The sequence below is a fragment of the Manis pentadactyla genome, chromosome 9 (genome assembly GCF_030020395.1).
Source record: "Manis pentadactyla isolate mManPen7 chromosome 9, mManPen7.hap1, whole genome shotgun sequence".
Classification (NCBI taxonomy): Eukaryota; Metazoa; Chordata; class Mammalia; order Pholidota; family Manidae; genus Manis; species Manis pentadactyla.
Window position 1 is genome coordinate 41,059,828 of NC_080027.1, and position 16,417 is coordinate 41,076,244.

The 16,417-nt window shown below is 35.9% G+C and overlaps 1 protein-coding gene across 2 annotated transcripts in view; it reads left to right on the forward strand.

Moving 5' to 3' along the window:
- The window catches only part of FCHSD2 (FCH and double SH3 domains 2), a 359,006-nt gene that overhangs the window by 125,802 nt on the left and 216,787 nt on the right, over positions 1-16,417 (forward strand). For both annotated transcript variants that reach the window (XM_036888620.2, XM_036888618.2), the window contains exon 4: positions 14,484-14,560. In XM_036888620.2, coding sequence (XP_036744515.2) covers positions 14,484-14,560 — 77 coding nt within the window. The remainder of the gene's footprint in view (positions 1-14,483; positions 14,561-16,417) is intronic.

Here is a 16,417-nt window from a genome sequence, read left to right on the forward strand (position 1 = left end):
CTGTTGTTCATTTTGTTTTTAGATTGCACATATAAATGAAATCATATGGCATTTATCTTTTCTCTGTCTGGTTTACTTCACTTAGCATAGTATCCTCTAGGTCCATCCATGTTGTCAGATAGGGCAGGATTTCATTCTTTTTATGGCTGAATAATAGTCCATTGTGTATATGTACCATGTCTTCTTTATCCATTGATCTGCTGATGGACATTTGGTTGCTTCCATATCTTGGCTGTTGTAAATAATGTGGCAGTAAACATAGGGGTGCATATATATCTTTCGAATCAGAGATTTTGTTTGGGTTAAATCCCTAGGAGTGGAGTTACTGGGTCATATGGTATTTCTATTTTTAGTTTTTTGAGGAACCTCCATACTGCTTTCCGTAGTGACTACACAAATTTACATTCCCACCAGGTGTTGGAGGGTCCCCTTTTCATCTGTGTCAACACTTATTATTTCTGTATTAGTTTCTTAAATTATATGAAAATCAAAATATAGTTACAAACCAAAGTTACATTAATACCAGCTTTTAGACTTACAATTTTTAAAAAGTATTAGCTCTTAAATCATGTAAAAAACAAAAAATGGAGTTACAAACCACTGTTATAATACTAGCTCTTATAATTGCTCATATATTTACTTTCAGTGAGGTCTTTATTTCTTCATATGGCTTCAAGTTACTCTCTCGTGTCCTTTCATTTCATACTACAGGACTCCCTTGGGCATTTCTTGCAGGGAAGGTCTTGTGAACTCTCAGCTTTTGTTTACCTGAGAATGACTTAATTTCTCTCTCACTTTTGCAGGACAGTTTTGTTGTATATAGTTATCTTGGTTGACATTTTTTTTTCTCTTAGCACTTTGAATATATGGACCCTCTGTCTTCTGCCCTCCTGAGTTTCTGATAGGAAGTCTGCTGATAATCTTATTTAAGATCCCTTGTATGTGTCTATTCACTTCTCTCCTACTGTTTTTATGATTCTTTGTCTTTAGGCTTTTGACATTTCAGTATAATGTGTCTCATTGTGGGTCTCTGAGTTTGTACTCCTTGGAATTTGTTGAGCTTCTTGACTGTTTATATTCATGTCTTTTGTCAAATTTGGGAAGTTTTTGATTAATATGTCTTCATATAGCCTCTCTGTTCCTCCTCCCTCCTTCTAGGACTCCCACAGTGTGTGTATTCATTTGCTTGATGATGTCCCAGAGGTTCCTTAGGCCCTCTTCACTCTTCTTCAGGGTGGAATAAGAGTGCAACAGTGGATGCCCACCTCTGTGTCTCTACTTTTCTCCTCTCTGGAGAATGGGAAGTGGGGCTGAAAATTCCAGGAACATGGTTTGGTCTGTCTGGTGACCCGCTCCCATCCAGGAGCCCACCAAAGAGTTAGTTTATTAGAATAAAAGACACTGCTGTCACCCAGGACATTCCAAGGGATTTAGGAACTGTTTCAGGAATAAGGGTCAAAGACCAATGTATATTTTCTTTTATTTCACAAGTATATAACTTTTTGACTTGTCTTCTTTCACTTAGCAGAATGCATTTAAAATTCATCTAAGTTGTGATATGAATTAATAGTTGTTAAAAGACATAAATATATAAACAGCCAAGTAATATGAACTCAAAGACCCACACTGAGACACATTATAATGAAACTGTCAAAAGCTAAAGACAAAGAGAGAATCTTGAAAACAGCAAGAGAGAATACAATACAATGAATGGTATTTCATTGTAATTAAATATCATTATTTGTTTAACTGTTCACCTATTGAAGACATCTTGGGAGCTTCCACTCTCATGAACGAGCCTTCTGGAAACATTTGCATGCAGGGTTTTGTGTGGTCATAAGTTTTCAAATCAGTTGGCTAAGTACCTAGCAGTGTAATTGCAGAGTCATATGGGAAGTCTGTGTTTAACTTTCTAAAAACTGTCTTCCAAAGCAGTTATACCATTTAACATTCACAACAGCAGTGAAGGAATGTCCTGTTGCTCTGTATCCTCACTAACATTTGATATTGTAGTTTTTTTTTGCTTTTAGCTGTTCTAGTATGTATGTAGTGGTATCTCATTTTTCTTTTAACCTGCATTTCTATGACAAGTGATGTTCAACGTTTTTTATATTCTTATTTACTATCCTTATTTCTTCATCATGAAGTCTCTGTTCAGATATTTTTCCTCATTTGAAAATTTGTTGTTTTTTTTTCTTATTTTTGAGTTTTAAGAGTTCTTTTTTATATATTCTGGATGTGAGTCCAGATAAACAGATATGTTGTGTGCAGGTATTTTTCCTAATCTACAACTTGATTTTTCATTCTCTTCTGCAGTGTCTTTACCAAAGGAAAGAGCTTAATTCTGATAAAGTTCAATTTATCATTTGTTTTCATATATTTTGCTTTTTTTTTAATTTATTTTTTATTTATTTTTATTTTTTATTTTATTATCATTAATTACAATTACATGAAGAACATTATGTTTACTAGGGTCCCCCTTTCCCCAAGTCCCCCCCACAAACCCCATTACAGTCACTGTCCATCAGCGTAGTAAGATGTTGTAGAATCACTACTTGTCTTCTCTGTGTTGCACAACCCTCCCCATGACCCCACACACACATTATACATGCTAATCGTAATACCACCTTTCTTTTTCCCCGCCCTTATCCCTCCCTTCCCTCCCATTCTCCCCAGTTCCTTTCCCTTTGGTAACTGTTAGTCCATTCTTGGGTTCTATGATTCTGCTGCTGTTTTGTTCCTTCAGTTTTTCCTTTGTTCTTATACTCCACATATGAGTGAAATCATTTGGTATTTGTCTTTCTCCGCCTGGCTTATTACACTGAGCATAATACCCTCTAGCTCCATTCATGTTGTTGCAAATGGTAGGATTTGTTTTCTTCTTATGGCTGAATAATATTCCATTGTGTATATGTACCACATCTTCTTTATCCATTCATCTACTGACGGACACTTAGGTTGCTTCCATTTCTTGGCTGTTGTAAATAGTGCTGCGATAAACATAGGGGTGCATTTGTCTTTTTCAAACTGGGCTGCTGCATTCTTAGGGTAAATTCCTAGAAGTGGAATTCCTGGGTCAAATGGTATGTCTATTTTGAGCATTTTGAGGAACCTCCATACTGCTTTCCACAATGGTTGAACTAATTTACATTCCCACCAGCAGTGTAGGAGGGTTCCGCTTTCACCGCATCCTCACCATCATTTGTTGTTGTTTGTCTTTTGAATGGTAGGCATCCTTACTGGTGTGAGGTGATATCTCATTGTGGTTTTAATTTGCATTTCTCTGATGACTAGCGATGTGGAGCATCTTTTCATGTGTCTGTTGGCCATCTGAATTTCTTCTTTGGAGAAGTGTCTGTTCAGCTCCTCTGCCCATTTTTTAATTGGATTATTTGCTTTTTGTTTGTTGAGGTGTGTGAGCTCTTTATATATTTTGGATGTCAAGCCTTTATCGGATCTGTCATTTACAAATATATTCTCCCATACTGTAGGGTACCTTTTTGTTCTATTCATGGTGTCCTTTGCTGTACAGAAGCTATTCAACTTGATGTAGTCCCACTTGTCATTTTTGCTTTTGTTTCCCTTGCCCCGGGGAGATATGTTCGTGAAGAAGTCGCTCATGTTTTTGTCTAAGAGATTTTTGCCTATGTTTTTTTCTAGGAGTTTTATAGTTTCATAATTTACCTTCAGGTCTTTGATCCATTTCGAATTTACTTTTGTGTATGGGGTTAGACAGTGATCCAGTTTCATTCTCTTACATGTAGCTGTCCAGTTTTGCCAACACCATCTGTTGAACAGACTGTCATTTCCCCATTGTATGTCCATGGCTCCTTTATCGTATATTAATTGACCATATATATTTGGGTTAATGTCTGGAGTCTCTATTCTGTTCCACTGGTCTGTGGCTCTGTTCTTGTGCCAGTACCAAATTGTCTTGATTACTGTGGCTTTGTAATAGAGCTTGAAGTTGGGGAGCGATATCCCCCCCACTTTATTCTTCCTTCTCAGGACTGCTTTGGCTATTTGGGGTCTTTGGCGGTTCCATATGAATTTTTGAACTATTTGTTCCAGTTCATTGAAGAATGCTGTTGGTAATTTGATAGGGATTGCATCAAATCTGTATATTGCTTTGGGCAGGATGGCCATTTTGATGATATTAATTCTTCCTAACCAAGAGCATCGGATGAGTTTCCATTTGTTAGTGTCCCCTTTAATTTCTCTTAAGAATGTCTTATGGTTTTCAGGGTATAGGTCTTTCACTTCTTTGGTTAGGTTTATTCCTAGGTATTTTATTCTTTTTGATGTAATTGTGAATGGAATTGTTTTCCTGATTCCTCTTTCTTTTGGTTCATTGTTTGTATATAGGAAAGCCACAGTTTCTTTGTGTTAATTTTGTATCCTGCAACTTTGCTGTATTCCGATATCAGTTCTGGTAGTTTTGTAGTAGAGTCTTTAGGGTTTTTTTATGTACAGTATCATGTCATCTGCAAATAGTGACAGTTTAACTTTTTCTTTACCAATCTGGATTCCTTGTATTTCTTTGTTTTGTCTAATTGCAGTGGTTAGGACCTCCAGTACTATGTTAAATAACAGTGGTAAGAGTGGGCATCCCTGTCTCGTTCCGGATCTCAGAGGAAAAGCTTTCAGATTTTCGCTTTTCAGTATGATGTTGGCTGTGGGTTTATCATATATGGCCTTTATTATGTTGAGGTACTTGCCCTCTATATGCGTTTTGCTGAGACTTTTTATCATGAATGGATGTTGAATTTTGTTGAATGCTTTTCAGCATCTGTGGAGATGATCATGTGGTTTTTGCCCTTCTTTTTGATTATGTGGTAGATGATGTTGATGGATTTTCAAATGTTGTACCATCCTTGCATCCCTGAGATGAATCCCACTTGGTCGTGGTATATGATCCTTTTGATATATTTTTGAATTTGGTTTGCTGATATTTTGTTGAGTATTTTTGCATCTACGTTCATCAGGGATATTGGTCTGTAGTTTTCTTTTTTGGTGGGGTCTTTGCCTGGTTTTGGTATTAGGGTGATGTTGGCTTCATAGAATGAGTTTAGGAGTATTCCCTCTTCTTCTATTTTTTGGAAAACTTTAAGGAGAATGGGTATTATGTCTTCTCTGTATGTCTGATAAAATTCTGAGGTAAATCCATCTGGCCCGGGGGTTTTGTTCTTGGGTAGTTTTTTGATTCCTGCTTCAATTTCCTTGCTCGTAATTGGTTTGTTTAACTTTTGTGTTTCTTCCTTGGTCAGTCTTGGAAGGTTGTATTTTTCTGGGAAGTTGTCCATTTCTTCTAGGTTTTCCAGCTTGTTAGCATATAGATTTTCATAGTATCCTCTAATAATTCTTTGTATTTCTGTGGAGTCTGTCGTGATTTTTCCATTCTCTTTTCTGATTCTGTTGATGTGCATTGATTCTCTTTTTCTCTTAATAAGTTTGGCTAGAGGCTTATCTATTTTGTTTATTTTGTCAAAGAACCAGCTCTTGGTTTCATTGATTTTTTCTATTGTTTTATTCTTCTCAATTTTATTTATTTCTTCTCTGGTCTTTATTACGCCCCTCCTTCTGCTGACTTTAGGCCTCGTTTGTTCTTCTTTTTCCAATTTCAATAATTGTGACGTTAGACTATTCATTTGGGATTTTTCTTCCTTCTTTAAACATGCCTGGATTGCTATATACTTTCCTCTTAAGACTGCTTTCGCTGCATCCCACAGAAATTGGGGCTCTGTGTTGTTGTTGTCATTCGTTTCCATATATTGCTGGATTTCCATTTTAATTTGGTCGTTGGTCCGTTGATTATTTAGGAGCGTGTTGTTAAGCCTCCATGTGTTTGTGACCCTTTTTGCTTTCTTGGTACAATTTATTTCTAGTTTTATACCTTTGTGGTCTGAAAAGTTGGTTGGTAGGGTTTCAATCTTTTGGAATTTACTGAGGCTCTTTTTGTGGCCTAGTATGTGGTCTATTCTGGAGAATGTTGCATGTGCACTTGAGAAGAATGTGTATCCTGTTGCTTTTGGATGTAGAGTTCTACAGATGTCTATTAGGTCCATCTGTTCTAGTGTGTTGTTCAGTGCCTCCGTGTCCTTACTTATTTTCTGTCCGGTGGATCTATCCTTTGGGGTGAGTGGTGTGTTGAAGTCTCCTAAAATGAATGCATTGCATTCTATTTCCTCCTTTAATTCTGATAGTATTTTTTTCACATATGTTGGTGCTCCTGTGTTGGGTGCATATGTATTTATATTGATCATATCCTCTTGTTGGACTGAGCCCTTTATCATTATGTAGTGTCCTTCTTTATCTCTTGTTACTTTCTTTGTTTTGAAGTCTATTTTGTCTGATATTAGTACTGCAACACCTGCTTTTTTCTCCCTGTTGTTTGCATGAAATATTTTTTTCTATCCCTTGACTTTTAATCTGTGCATGTCTTTGGGTTTAAGGTGAGTCTCTTGTAAGCAGCACATAGATGGGTCTTACTTTTTTATCCATTCTATTACTGTGTGTCTTTTAATTGGTGCATTCAGTCCATTTACATTTAGGGTGATTAATGAAAGGTATGTACTTATTGCCATTGCAGGTTTTAGATTTGTGGTTACCAAAGGTTCAAGGTTAGCTTCTTTAGTATCTTACTGTCTGACTTAACTTGCTTATTGAGCTACTATAAACACTGTCTGGTGATTCTTTATTTCTCTCCCTTCTTGTTCCTCCTTCTCCATTCTTTATATGTTGGTTGTTTATTCTGTGCTCTTTTGTGTTTCCTTTAACCGCTTTTGTGGGTAGTTGTTTTTATTTTTTGCCTGTAGTTAGTATTTGGTTGGTCTGCTCTCTTTGCTGTGATTTTATTTTCTCTGGTGACATCTATTTAGTCTTAGGAGTGCTCCCATCTAGAGCAGTCCCTCTAAAATACCCTGTAGAGGTGGTTTGTGGGAAGCAAATTCCCTCAACTTTTGCTTGTCTGGTAATTGTTTATTCCCTCCTTCATATTTAAAAGATAATTGTGCTGGATACAGTATCCTTGGTTCAAGGCCCTTCTGTTTCATTGCATTAAATATATCATGCCATTCTCTTCTGGCCTGTAAGGTTTCTGTTTAGAAGTCTGATGATAGCCTGATGGGTTTTCCTTTGTAGGTGATCATTTTCCTCTCTCTAGCTGCCTTTAAAACTCTATCCTTGTCCTTGATCTTTGCCATTTAATTATTATGTGCCTTGGTGTTGTCCTCCTTGGGTGCCTTCTGTTGGGAGTTCTGCGTACTTCCATGGTCTGATCAGTTATATCCTCCCCCAGCTTTGGGAAGTTTTCAGCAATTTTTCTTCAAATACACTTTCTATCCCTTTTTCTCTCTCTTCTTTTTCTGGTACCCCTATAATGCGGATATTGTTCCTTTTGGATTGGTCACACACTTCTCTTAATATTGTTTCTTTCCTGGAGATCCTTTTATCTCTCTCTGCGTCAGCTTCTCTGTGTTCCTGTTCTCTGATTTCTATTCCATTAATGGCCTCTTGCACCTCATCCAGTCTGCTCTTAAGTCCTTCCAAAGATTGTTTCATTTCTGTAATCTCCCTCCGGACTTCATCCCTTAGCTCTTGCTTATTTCTCTGAAGTTCCATCAGCATGGTTGTGACCTTTATTTTGAATTCTTTTTCGGGGAGAGTGGTTAGGTCTATCTCCCCAGATTACTTCTCAGGGGAGGATGTCTGGGTTAGTCTGATCTGTATCAAATTCTTCTGCCTTTTCATGGTGATAGAGGTAGTTGTGGGGAGCTGGCGCGTGTGTCACCTGGGAGAACATCCGTTCTTGCTGGTTTGTGGCTTTCCTCTCCTGGGAGAACAGCAACCCCTAGTGGCTTGTGCTGGGCAGCTGTGCGCAGACGGGGTGTCTGATTCTTGCCCTGCCACTGTGGAAGAAGCTCTTCCTGGTTGCTGTGGGTGTGGCAACTGCCTCTATGGCGGAGTAGCGCCGGAAGGGGAACGGGCTGGAGGCTGTTTATCACCATGAGTTGCCTTCGAACTGCCCTGCTGCCCAGGGGGTTGAGGCGCCAGGAGTTCCCCAGGATTCCCATTTACTCGTCTGATTGTGCCAGGGCGCTTCTGTCCACCTGTCCCTTTAAGATTTTCAAAGGACACTCACTTTTCTTTGTCCTAGGGGCGCTGGCCACGGGGACCCGCTCACAGGTCTTGCTGTTCTGTTTCCCTAGCATCTAGCACACCACGCACTGTGTGTCTGCGCTCCGGTGTGGATGGCTAGGGCTGGGTGTTCAGGAGTCCTGGGCTCCCCCTCCCTTCCCGCTCTGACTCCTCTCCTCCTGCCAGGAGCTGCGGTGAGGGCCGCTCAGGTCCCGCCAGCCCACAGCTTGTATCTTACCCTCTTTGAGAGGCACTGGGTTCTTGCAGGTGTGGATGTAGTCTTGCTGTTGTCCTGTTTCTTCTGGTGTCTCTTTTAGTAATAGTTGTATTTGTTGTGTTTTCAAAAGTATATATGGTTTTGGGAGGAGATTTCTGCTGCTCTACTCATGCCGCCATCCTGGCTCCTGCTTTGGCTTTTTTATGTAAAAACTCTCCTAAAGGTCAAAGAAATTTTTTTATATGTTCTACATGTTTTATTATTTTGTTCTTTACATTATGGCCTATAAGTCATATTGAGTTAAATTTTGTGTAAGTTGTAATTTTTGTGTTAATATTCTTTTCTTTTTTTTTCCATATTTGCAAAAAATCAGAACCATTTGTTTCTATAGACTATCCTTTCGCCATCTAATAGCCTTTGCACTTTTGTGAAATAGAAGTTTAGTTTACTATATTTGTGTTCATCTATTTCTGGACTCTGTTTTGTTCCATTGATTTGTGTGTCTATTCTTTTGGCTAAGTACCTAGCAAAAAGGTATTTGTGGTATTTGTCTAATACCACACTGTCTTGATTACTCTAATATTATACTATAGTAGTCTTGATCCCAGGTAATGTAAGTCCTCTGACTTTTTTCTTATTTTTCAGAATTGTTTTGGCTATTCTAGTACTTTTACCTTTACATATACATTTTAAACTTAGTCTGTTGATAGCTACAGAAACATTTTCTGGAATTCTGATTTGGATTGGAATGGATGTATAGATAAAATTGGAAACAATTTATATCTTGACTATATATATAAAGTTTTCCAACCCAATAATATGGAATATCTCTTCATTTATTTAGATCTTTGATTCTTTCATCTATATTTTGGAGTTTTCCACATACAGTTCCTGCACATATTTTGGTTTATACCTAAGTACATTATTTTCCCCAAAGCTATTGCCAATATTTTTTTTAATGCAAATTCTAATTGTTCATTACAGGTATGTAGGAGAACAGTTGAGTTTTATATGTTGACCTTGTATCTTGCAATGTTCTTAAAACTCAGTTATTGAGGAATTTTTTTGTAGATTCATTGAGGTTTTCTACATAAATAAATCATGTCATTTGTGAATAAAAGTAGTTTTATTTCTTCCTTTCCAATCTGTGTGCCTTTTAGTTGTTTTTCTTGCCCTATTTAAATAAGTTGGACTATAAGTACCATGTTGGGAGGGACTGATGAGAGAGACTTTCACTGTTTCTCTGTATTCTTGGAGGGACTGATGAGAGAGTTTTACTGTTTCTCTGTATTCTTGCCTTAGTCTCAATCTTAAGGGGGAAGCATCCACTCTCCGTTACTGTGTTAGCTGTAGGATTTTCATATATTCTCTTTAGTAGATTAAAGAAGTTTCTTAAGTTTATCATGAATGAATTAATTTTCATCTATTTTTTATTCTGTTTGGTCTTCAAATGAAATAGGTTATTTTAATGTCATTAGATCTTGTTTTTTTTCTTACATAATTAATTTAAACAAAACCTTGATTTTTGATAAAAGGAAAAAGTTAAAATACTCATTTAATCTGTATAAGATTAATATTTCATTCATCATGAAATGAATAGAAATTAAGTAAAGACATTTTATTTTGTAATTTTAAATAATATACTGATTTTTTTCCCCAAACTACAATTATATACCACCCAAAACAATGAAAAATATTCCAAAATTTTCTGTAAATGTGATGGGGAAGTATTCTGTTACTATTAAAGTAATTTAGGACTAGTAAAGAAAATCAATGTATAATCTTCATCAGTTTGAGAAATATCCATCTTAAAGTCTTTTGCATGATGTTGGGAATTTCATGACAAAAAGGTATAGTATATAAATAACAAATTTTGAAGAGCCATCTGATAGCAAACCCTTAGTAATACTGAAATATTAATTTTTCTGTATGTTGGGGGTAAGAAATGAATACAGAAAAACCTGTGTGAGAGCATGGAACACACTTCTGCTCTGCTTGTTGTGGTAAGTGGGCAAAAGGTTAAGCCATCAGTCCATTTTCCAGTGTCAGCTAAACAGTGGGTTTCTTTGTGTTGCTCATTTGTTAGCACAATATAGCAAGTGTTATTGAGAGGTAAACAAAGCAAGTCTTACATCAGACATTGAGCTTTTCAAAAAGTTGGAATGGGATGTACTGGGTGTTCAAAGAGTAAATTGATAGTACATTTTTATGGAAACCAGTGCTGCAGAGTAAATTGTATTGGAAATCAGACCAACATTATACATCAGTGATAACTCAGGTAAATATATGTCTGGTGGTACCAATTATAGAGAGTAATGTTGTGGGCTGGGGAGCGCCTCCACCCCCCACCCCCCACAGACAAAAGAGAAAACAACACTTACTGAAACATGGCCAGCCATAGGTTTATTTTCCTTAGCCATTTAGTTGGGGTAGATTTTACTTATATATAAATAAACCTTTTATTCATAAGATATAGTTTTAATATAGAATGTTTCCAGAGGCATGAAGTGTTATTTAGGACCTTTCCGTTAATGGCCAAAGAATATTTCTTGAGCATCCATGCAGATTAGATCTTGAACAGCTGCATGGAGCACAGAGAAGTCATGATTCCTGCCTCTGTGAACTAACTTGAATAAGTTCTTTCATCTAAAGATCTCACTGTTTGTCTGTTTCATGAATCCCTTATCTCATCTCTGAAGGGCTCATTCAGTTTAATACAGTTCAACTTTGTGGTTTAGAGCTCTAGAAACTGCTGTTGTAACTTACAATGCACAAAAAAGATGTTAATTTCAAAATTTCCTTAAATAATTAGATGAAATCCACTCTAAAGTGATAGTTTTTTTTTTTTGGCAAAGATTTAGAATGATAACTAGGGATTCTAATTCAAATTTAACTAGTTGTGTTATCTTAAATAAATTATGTATCCTTTCAGTATCCAATTTCTCTGTGGTCATAACAAGGCGTAACAGCTAAGAGACACACATCTGTTGAAATGCCTGAGTTCATTTGTTTTACATAAATTTGGAGTGCTGTCATTCTACCTACTCATAATCTCAGGCTCATATAGTATTCTGCAACCATTTTAGCAGTGATTAACTGAAAGTCACTATCATATCATTTAGATGTGATTTGTTAAGAAAATATTAGATGATGTTCTCCTTATCTAGATACTTAGATCACATATTGCCACTTACTTGGTGTTGCCTCCCATTTCATGCTGCCTTATTACTGTCTACTTATTGAGTTCTTTGAATTCAGGGATCTTGACTTATTTGAACCTTCCCAAAAATTACTGTTCAGTGCCTTTTAAATATGGAGTAAACTTCTGGGTTTTGTTTTTTGTTTTTTTTTCATTGCTTTGGAGTGTCCCACATGTTCTTTTCCAATCATGGAGATGGCTAAATTTAACTGTAGTTTTACTAAAGAGCTTATTTACTATATTAAAACCACCTGGTCATAATCTTAGAAATCTGGTACCATTTTCTTTTTCCTTTGAGCATATGTAAATAGGGATCAGAGAACATTGATCCAAGCATTTCTAACTCAGAATGGCAAAAACACAAAAAGAGTTTGGGTATTTATACATTAGAAATAAAATAATGTAGGTGGCATTTATTCATGCAATCAGTGAATATTACTGGCATCAACTAAATGTTAGGTTCTTTGCTGTACCTAGAAACATAGTGATTGAAAAAAAAAACAGATAAGATCCCTTCCTGATGGAGCTTATGGTCAGTAAATGGACAAAATATTTATTTAAACCAGACCGTAACAATGCAATACAGATTATAGACAAGTAGGTGGTGTGAGAGACTAACTGGGTGAAGACTGTGCTACTTTTCATACAGTGCTTAGAAGAGGCCTCTTAAAGACACAATATAAGACTGTAAGGATAAGGAACTGCCTAGATTATGGTCTCTAAATAATGTTCTCTTTGAAAAAGAAGTCACAATTCCTTGGGAAACTATCTTACTGCAAACTGAAATAGGAACTGTAAAAGAAAACAAACTGTAACGTCTGCTGGGATCATGATATGGAAGCCAACTTGGAAAGACTCCCACTGACCACATGGAACAATTGGAGCACCGAAGAATAGTGACTGCAGTAAAGTGAAACACATCCATTAATCAAAATTTATGAGTTCATAATGTTATTTTTAAAATTCACTGGACCAAAACTGTACAATCAAGTATTTTTCTTGCTTTTCCTCTGAAAACTGTACCTCAGGATAACCAAATAGTTCAGGAGGGATAGTTCTTTAAAAAAGAATTCCAGCTAGTAAATGCAGAAAGAAGGACAAACTCTTCTATCTTAATGAAATGAAAGTACATACATAAGCAATGAAATTTCTCACAGCTTCCTATATATACTTTTGAATATTTTGTGTTGGGAAACTTAAAAGTAATTTAAAGGAGGAGGGTGAGAATTCAGAATGTGGGAATGGTAATGGTGGGAAGATACTTCACATAAACATAGACAGTATAAACAAGGTGCAGAAGTGAAATAAATGATGTCCTAGTGTCTGGTTTAACAATTTCTTTAAGAATTGTTTCATTTATAGCCATGTCACAGACAGATAATATCTATAGTTTTTTTTAAATTGCTTCTTTCCATTGCTATGTTTTTAAGTATAATTTCAAAGTTACCAGAAAGTACAAGGTCTGTAAGTTGAAGTATTGTGGATGTGCAGTTGTATGTGAGTTCTCAGAACACACAGTACCTGGAAATAGTGAAACTAATATTGTCAAGTTTAGGAGGAGCTTGAGATTCAGTAGTTCCTGCTACCCTTTGGATTCTTTGAAGTAATCGTAAACAAAAGGATTCAACAATGGATTTATTTAATAAGCCAAATTGATTTGGCAGAAGACCTTAGCAAAAGGTGGAATTTATAGAGGGCAGCATTGATATTACTTGTGCAACCTCTGCTTAAAGTAAGCAATATGTTAATTAATATAAATTGTTCCTCATCTCAGCATCTTATTTATTCCTTTTAAAGTTATATGTATAGAAATGAATATCCCAAAGTTTATGATTTCTAATCCTATTATATTGGCCCCTGTTATTGTAGTAGGGGACCACGTATGTTCTTGCCTAAAAAGCAGTATGTTCTATATTCAGGGTGAGTTTAACCTTATTTGTAAAGAAAACAGTCTTCTCTATTCAACTCCTGATACCCACTGTATCTTTTATAGATAAATACTCTATTTTGTCCAGGTTCATGTTGCATGGATAACAATAAATGGGTGTAGTTCTTTGTAAACCTAATTTTTTAAAAGTGATTTGTGCCATGGTATTATTTAAAAAGAAAAACCCCTTAAAATCTATCTTGAAAATTACTAGTGTAAAATAGCAACAAGATTTGTTCATTAATTTTACAAGCCAGTGTGTATCTGTTAAATGTGCTGTTGCCCTTCCTGGTATATGAAAGTTTGGCTGCTTGGATTTAGAAATGTAGTACATGCCACAGCAGAGGAATGGTGGGAAATTGAGATGTCAACCTGTGTAATCAAAGATATTCCAGCAGTGGTTTATTTTTGTGGCTGGTTAGATAGTTTGGTGAAATGAAAAGCATATCAATTAAGTTTCTATTTTCTCATCCTTATACTTAGCCTTTTCCTAAGTTATAGTGTTCGTCCATTTATGATTTTTTTTTACTTTTTTTTAAAGTAATTTTTTTATTTTGGAGTCATTAATCTACAATTACATGAAGAACATTACGTTTACTAGGCTCCCCCCTTCACCAAGTCCCCCCCACATACCCCTTCACAGTCACTGTCCATCAGCGTAGTAAGATGCTGTAAAATCACTACTTGTCTGCTCTGTGTTGCACAGCCCTCCCCGTGCCCCCACCACCACACTATACATGCTAATTGTAATGCCCCCTTTCTTTTTCCCCACCCCTGTCCCTCCCTTCCCACCCATCCTCCCCAGTCCCTTTCCCTTTGGTAACTATTAGTCCATTCGTGGGTTCTGTGATTCTGCTGCTGTTTTATGATTTATGATTTTTTTTTTTAACTTATGAATTCAACTTACATTTGGAAAGATCGGATTTGCTGAGTGATGTATCGTAAGGAAAAAGAGTTTCCTTTATGGCACAATACTTATTTTAAAAAACATTTTTTTTTAATAGGGTATTCAGAAGTTGGCTAGTCAGTATCTGAAGAGAGATTGGCCTGGAATAAAAGCTGATGATCGGAATGATTACAGGTAATTTAATAAGTAGTTCTTACCCATTTTCTTTAAGAACTGTTTCATTTATAGCCATGGCATAGAAAGATAATATCTATAGTTTTTTTTAGAAAATTGGTTCTTTCCTCTGCTATGTTTTTAAGTATAATTTCAAAATTTTCAAAAAGTGTTAATGTTCCATAGCATGTAGATAGTCTGTATAAAATAGGTCACTTACATATGTTTTAAACCAATATTATATTATATTATATTTAATTAATTAATTAATACCCACATGTGGAATTTAAAGAAGGTAGATGACATTGGAACACAAATTATTTCCTCAGTGACCTATACATAAAACACATTATTGCAACAATAATGAAACGAGATTGTACTGTTCTATCATGATCATTGGATCATTACTTCTAAAACAAATTCTAAATTTGGAAGGATAGAATTTTGTGAGCCTAAGGGAAAAGAATTCCTAAGATACACATACCTATGTAAGTAAATAAAACAAGGTATCCAGAAACTGGCTAGTCAATATCCCACATACACATTTTGAAGAAAGTAGATAGCAAAGGAATATAAATTGTGTCCTCAGTGACCTACAGATATCTTTAAAATATTTGTAATTTTGCTTAGAATTTGATGTCTTTTTTGAGGTTGGTATGTAACCATTTTTTGGCTTTTGTACTCAGAACTGTCCTTAGTGGTGAGAGAACCATCGGTCAAAGACAAGATTTCAGAGCTTGTAGTCTAGCTGGAGTTAAGACTAATGCCCATGAAACAATAGTGGAGAACCCAGGGTATTAAGAACTCAGGATCGAAGTGTGTGGTTTGGAGTCGAATATGAAATCACATAGCTGGATTGTAGGTGAAGACTGACATCATCATAAATTCTTAATGGTGCTAGAACACTGAAGTATAAACAATAAACCATCATAGTTCTTCGCAGTTGCAGACAAGCTGATAACTTGGAAGGTGGCCTGATAGCTATAGATAATAAAACATCCAAATAGTTGCAGTATAAAAATAATAAAGCAGAAAAAGAAAATAAACAAAAATAAGAGAATTTCTTGTAGACTTTCCAATAGCTACAAAGTTCAGTTAAGGAGGGAGGAGAGAGCAGATGAAGTTCTATGCAAAAGAGACACGTAGAGAAAAATCTGGAGGTGAGATTGAGAATGATATGTTCAGTATTGCTGGCATAAGGAAAGGCTGACCAAGGAAGAGTTTGCTTGCTGGAAAGTAAAGAAGGACTCACATTTATAGACAGGCTGTACTCCAAGTTTGTTTGAGATATAAGATGGAGGTTATCAAAGAATTAAGGATGAAAAGATCCAGCCCCAGCCAGCTTATATAACCTATTTTTAAAACTATGTTAAAACAATTTTTAGCAAATATTTACTATATGTCAGACACTATACTAGGAACTTTAATTTACCTCTCATGATTATCAAAGCAACCCTATGAAGAACATATAATTATATATCCTCTTTCTATTTTTTTTTTGAGAGGGCATCTCTCATATTTATTGATCAAATGGTTGTTAACAACAATAAAATTCTGTATAGGGGACTCAATGCACAATCATTAATCAACCCCAAGCCTAATTTTCAACAGTCTACAATCTTCTGAAGCATAACGAACAAGTTCTTACATGGTGAACAAGTTCTTACATAGTGAATAAATTCTTACATGGTGAACAGTGCAAGGGCAGTCATATCACAGAAACTTTCAGTTTTGATCACGCATCATGAACTATAAACAATCAAGTCAGATGTGATTATTCGTTTGATTTTTATACTTGATTTATATGTGAATCCCACATTTCTCCCTTGTTATTATTATTATTTTTTTTTTAGTAAAATGCTGAAGTGGTAGGTAGAT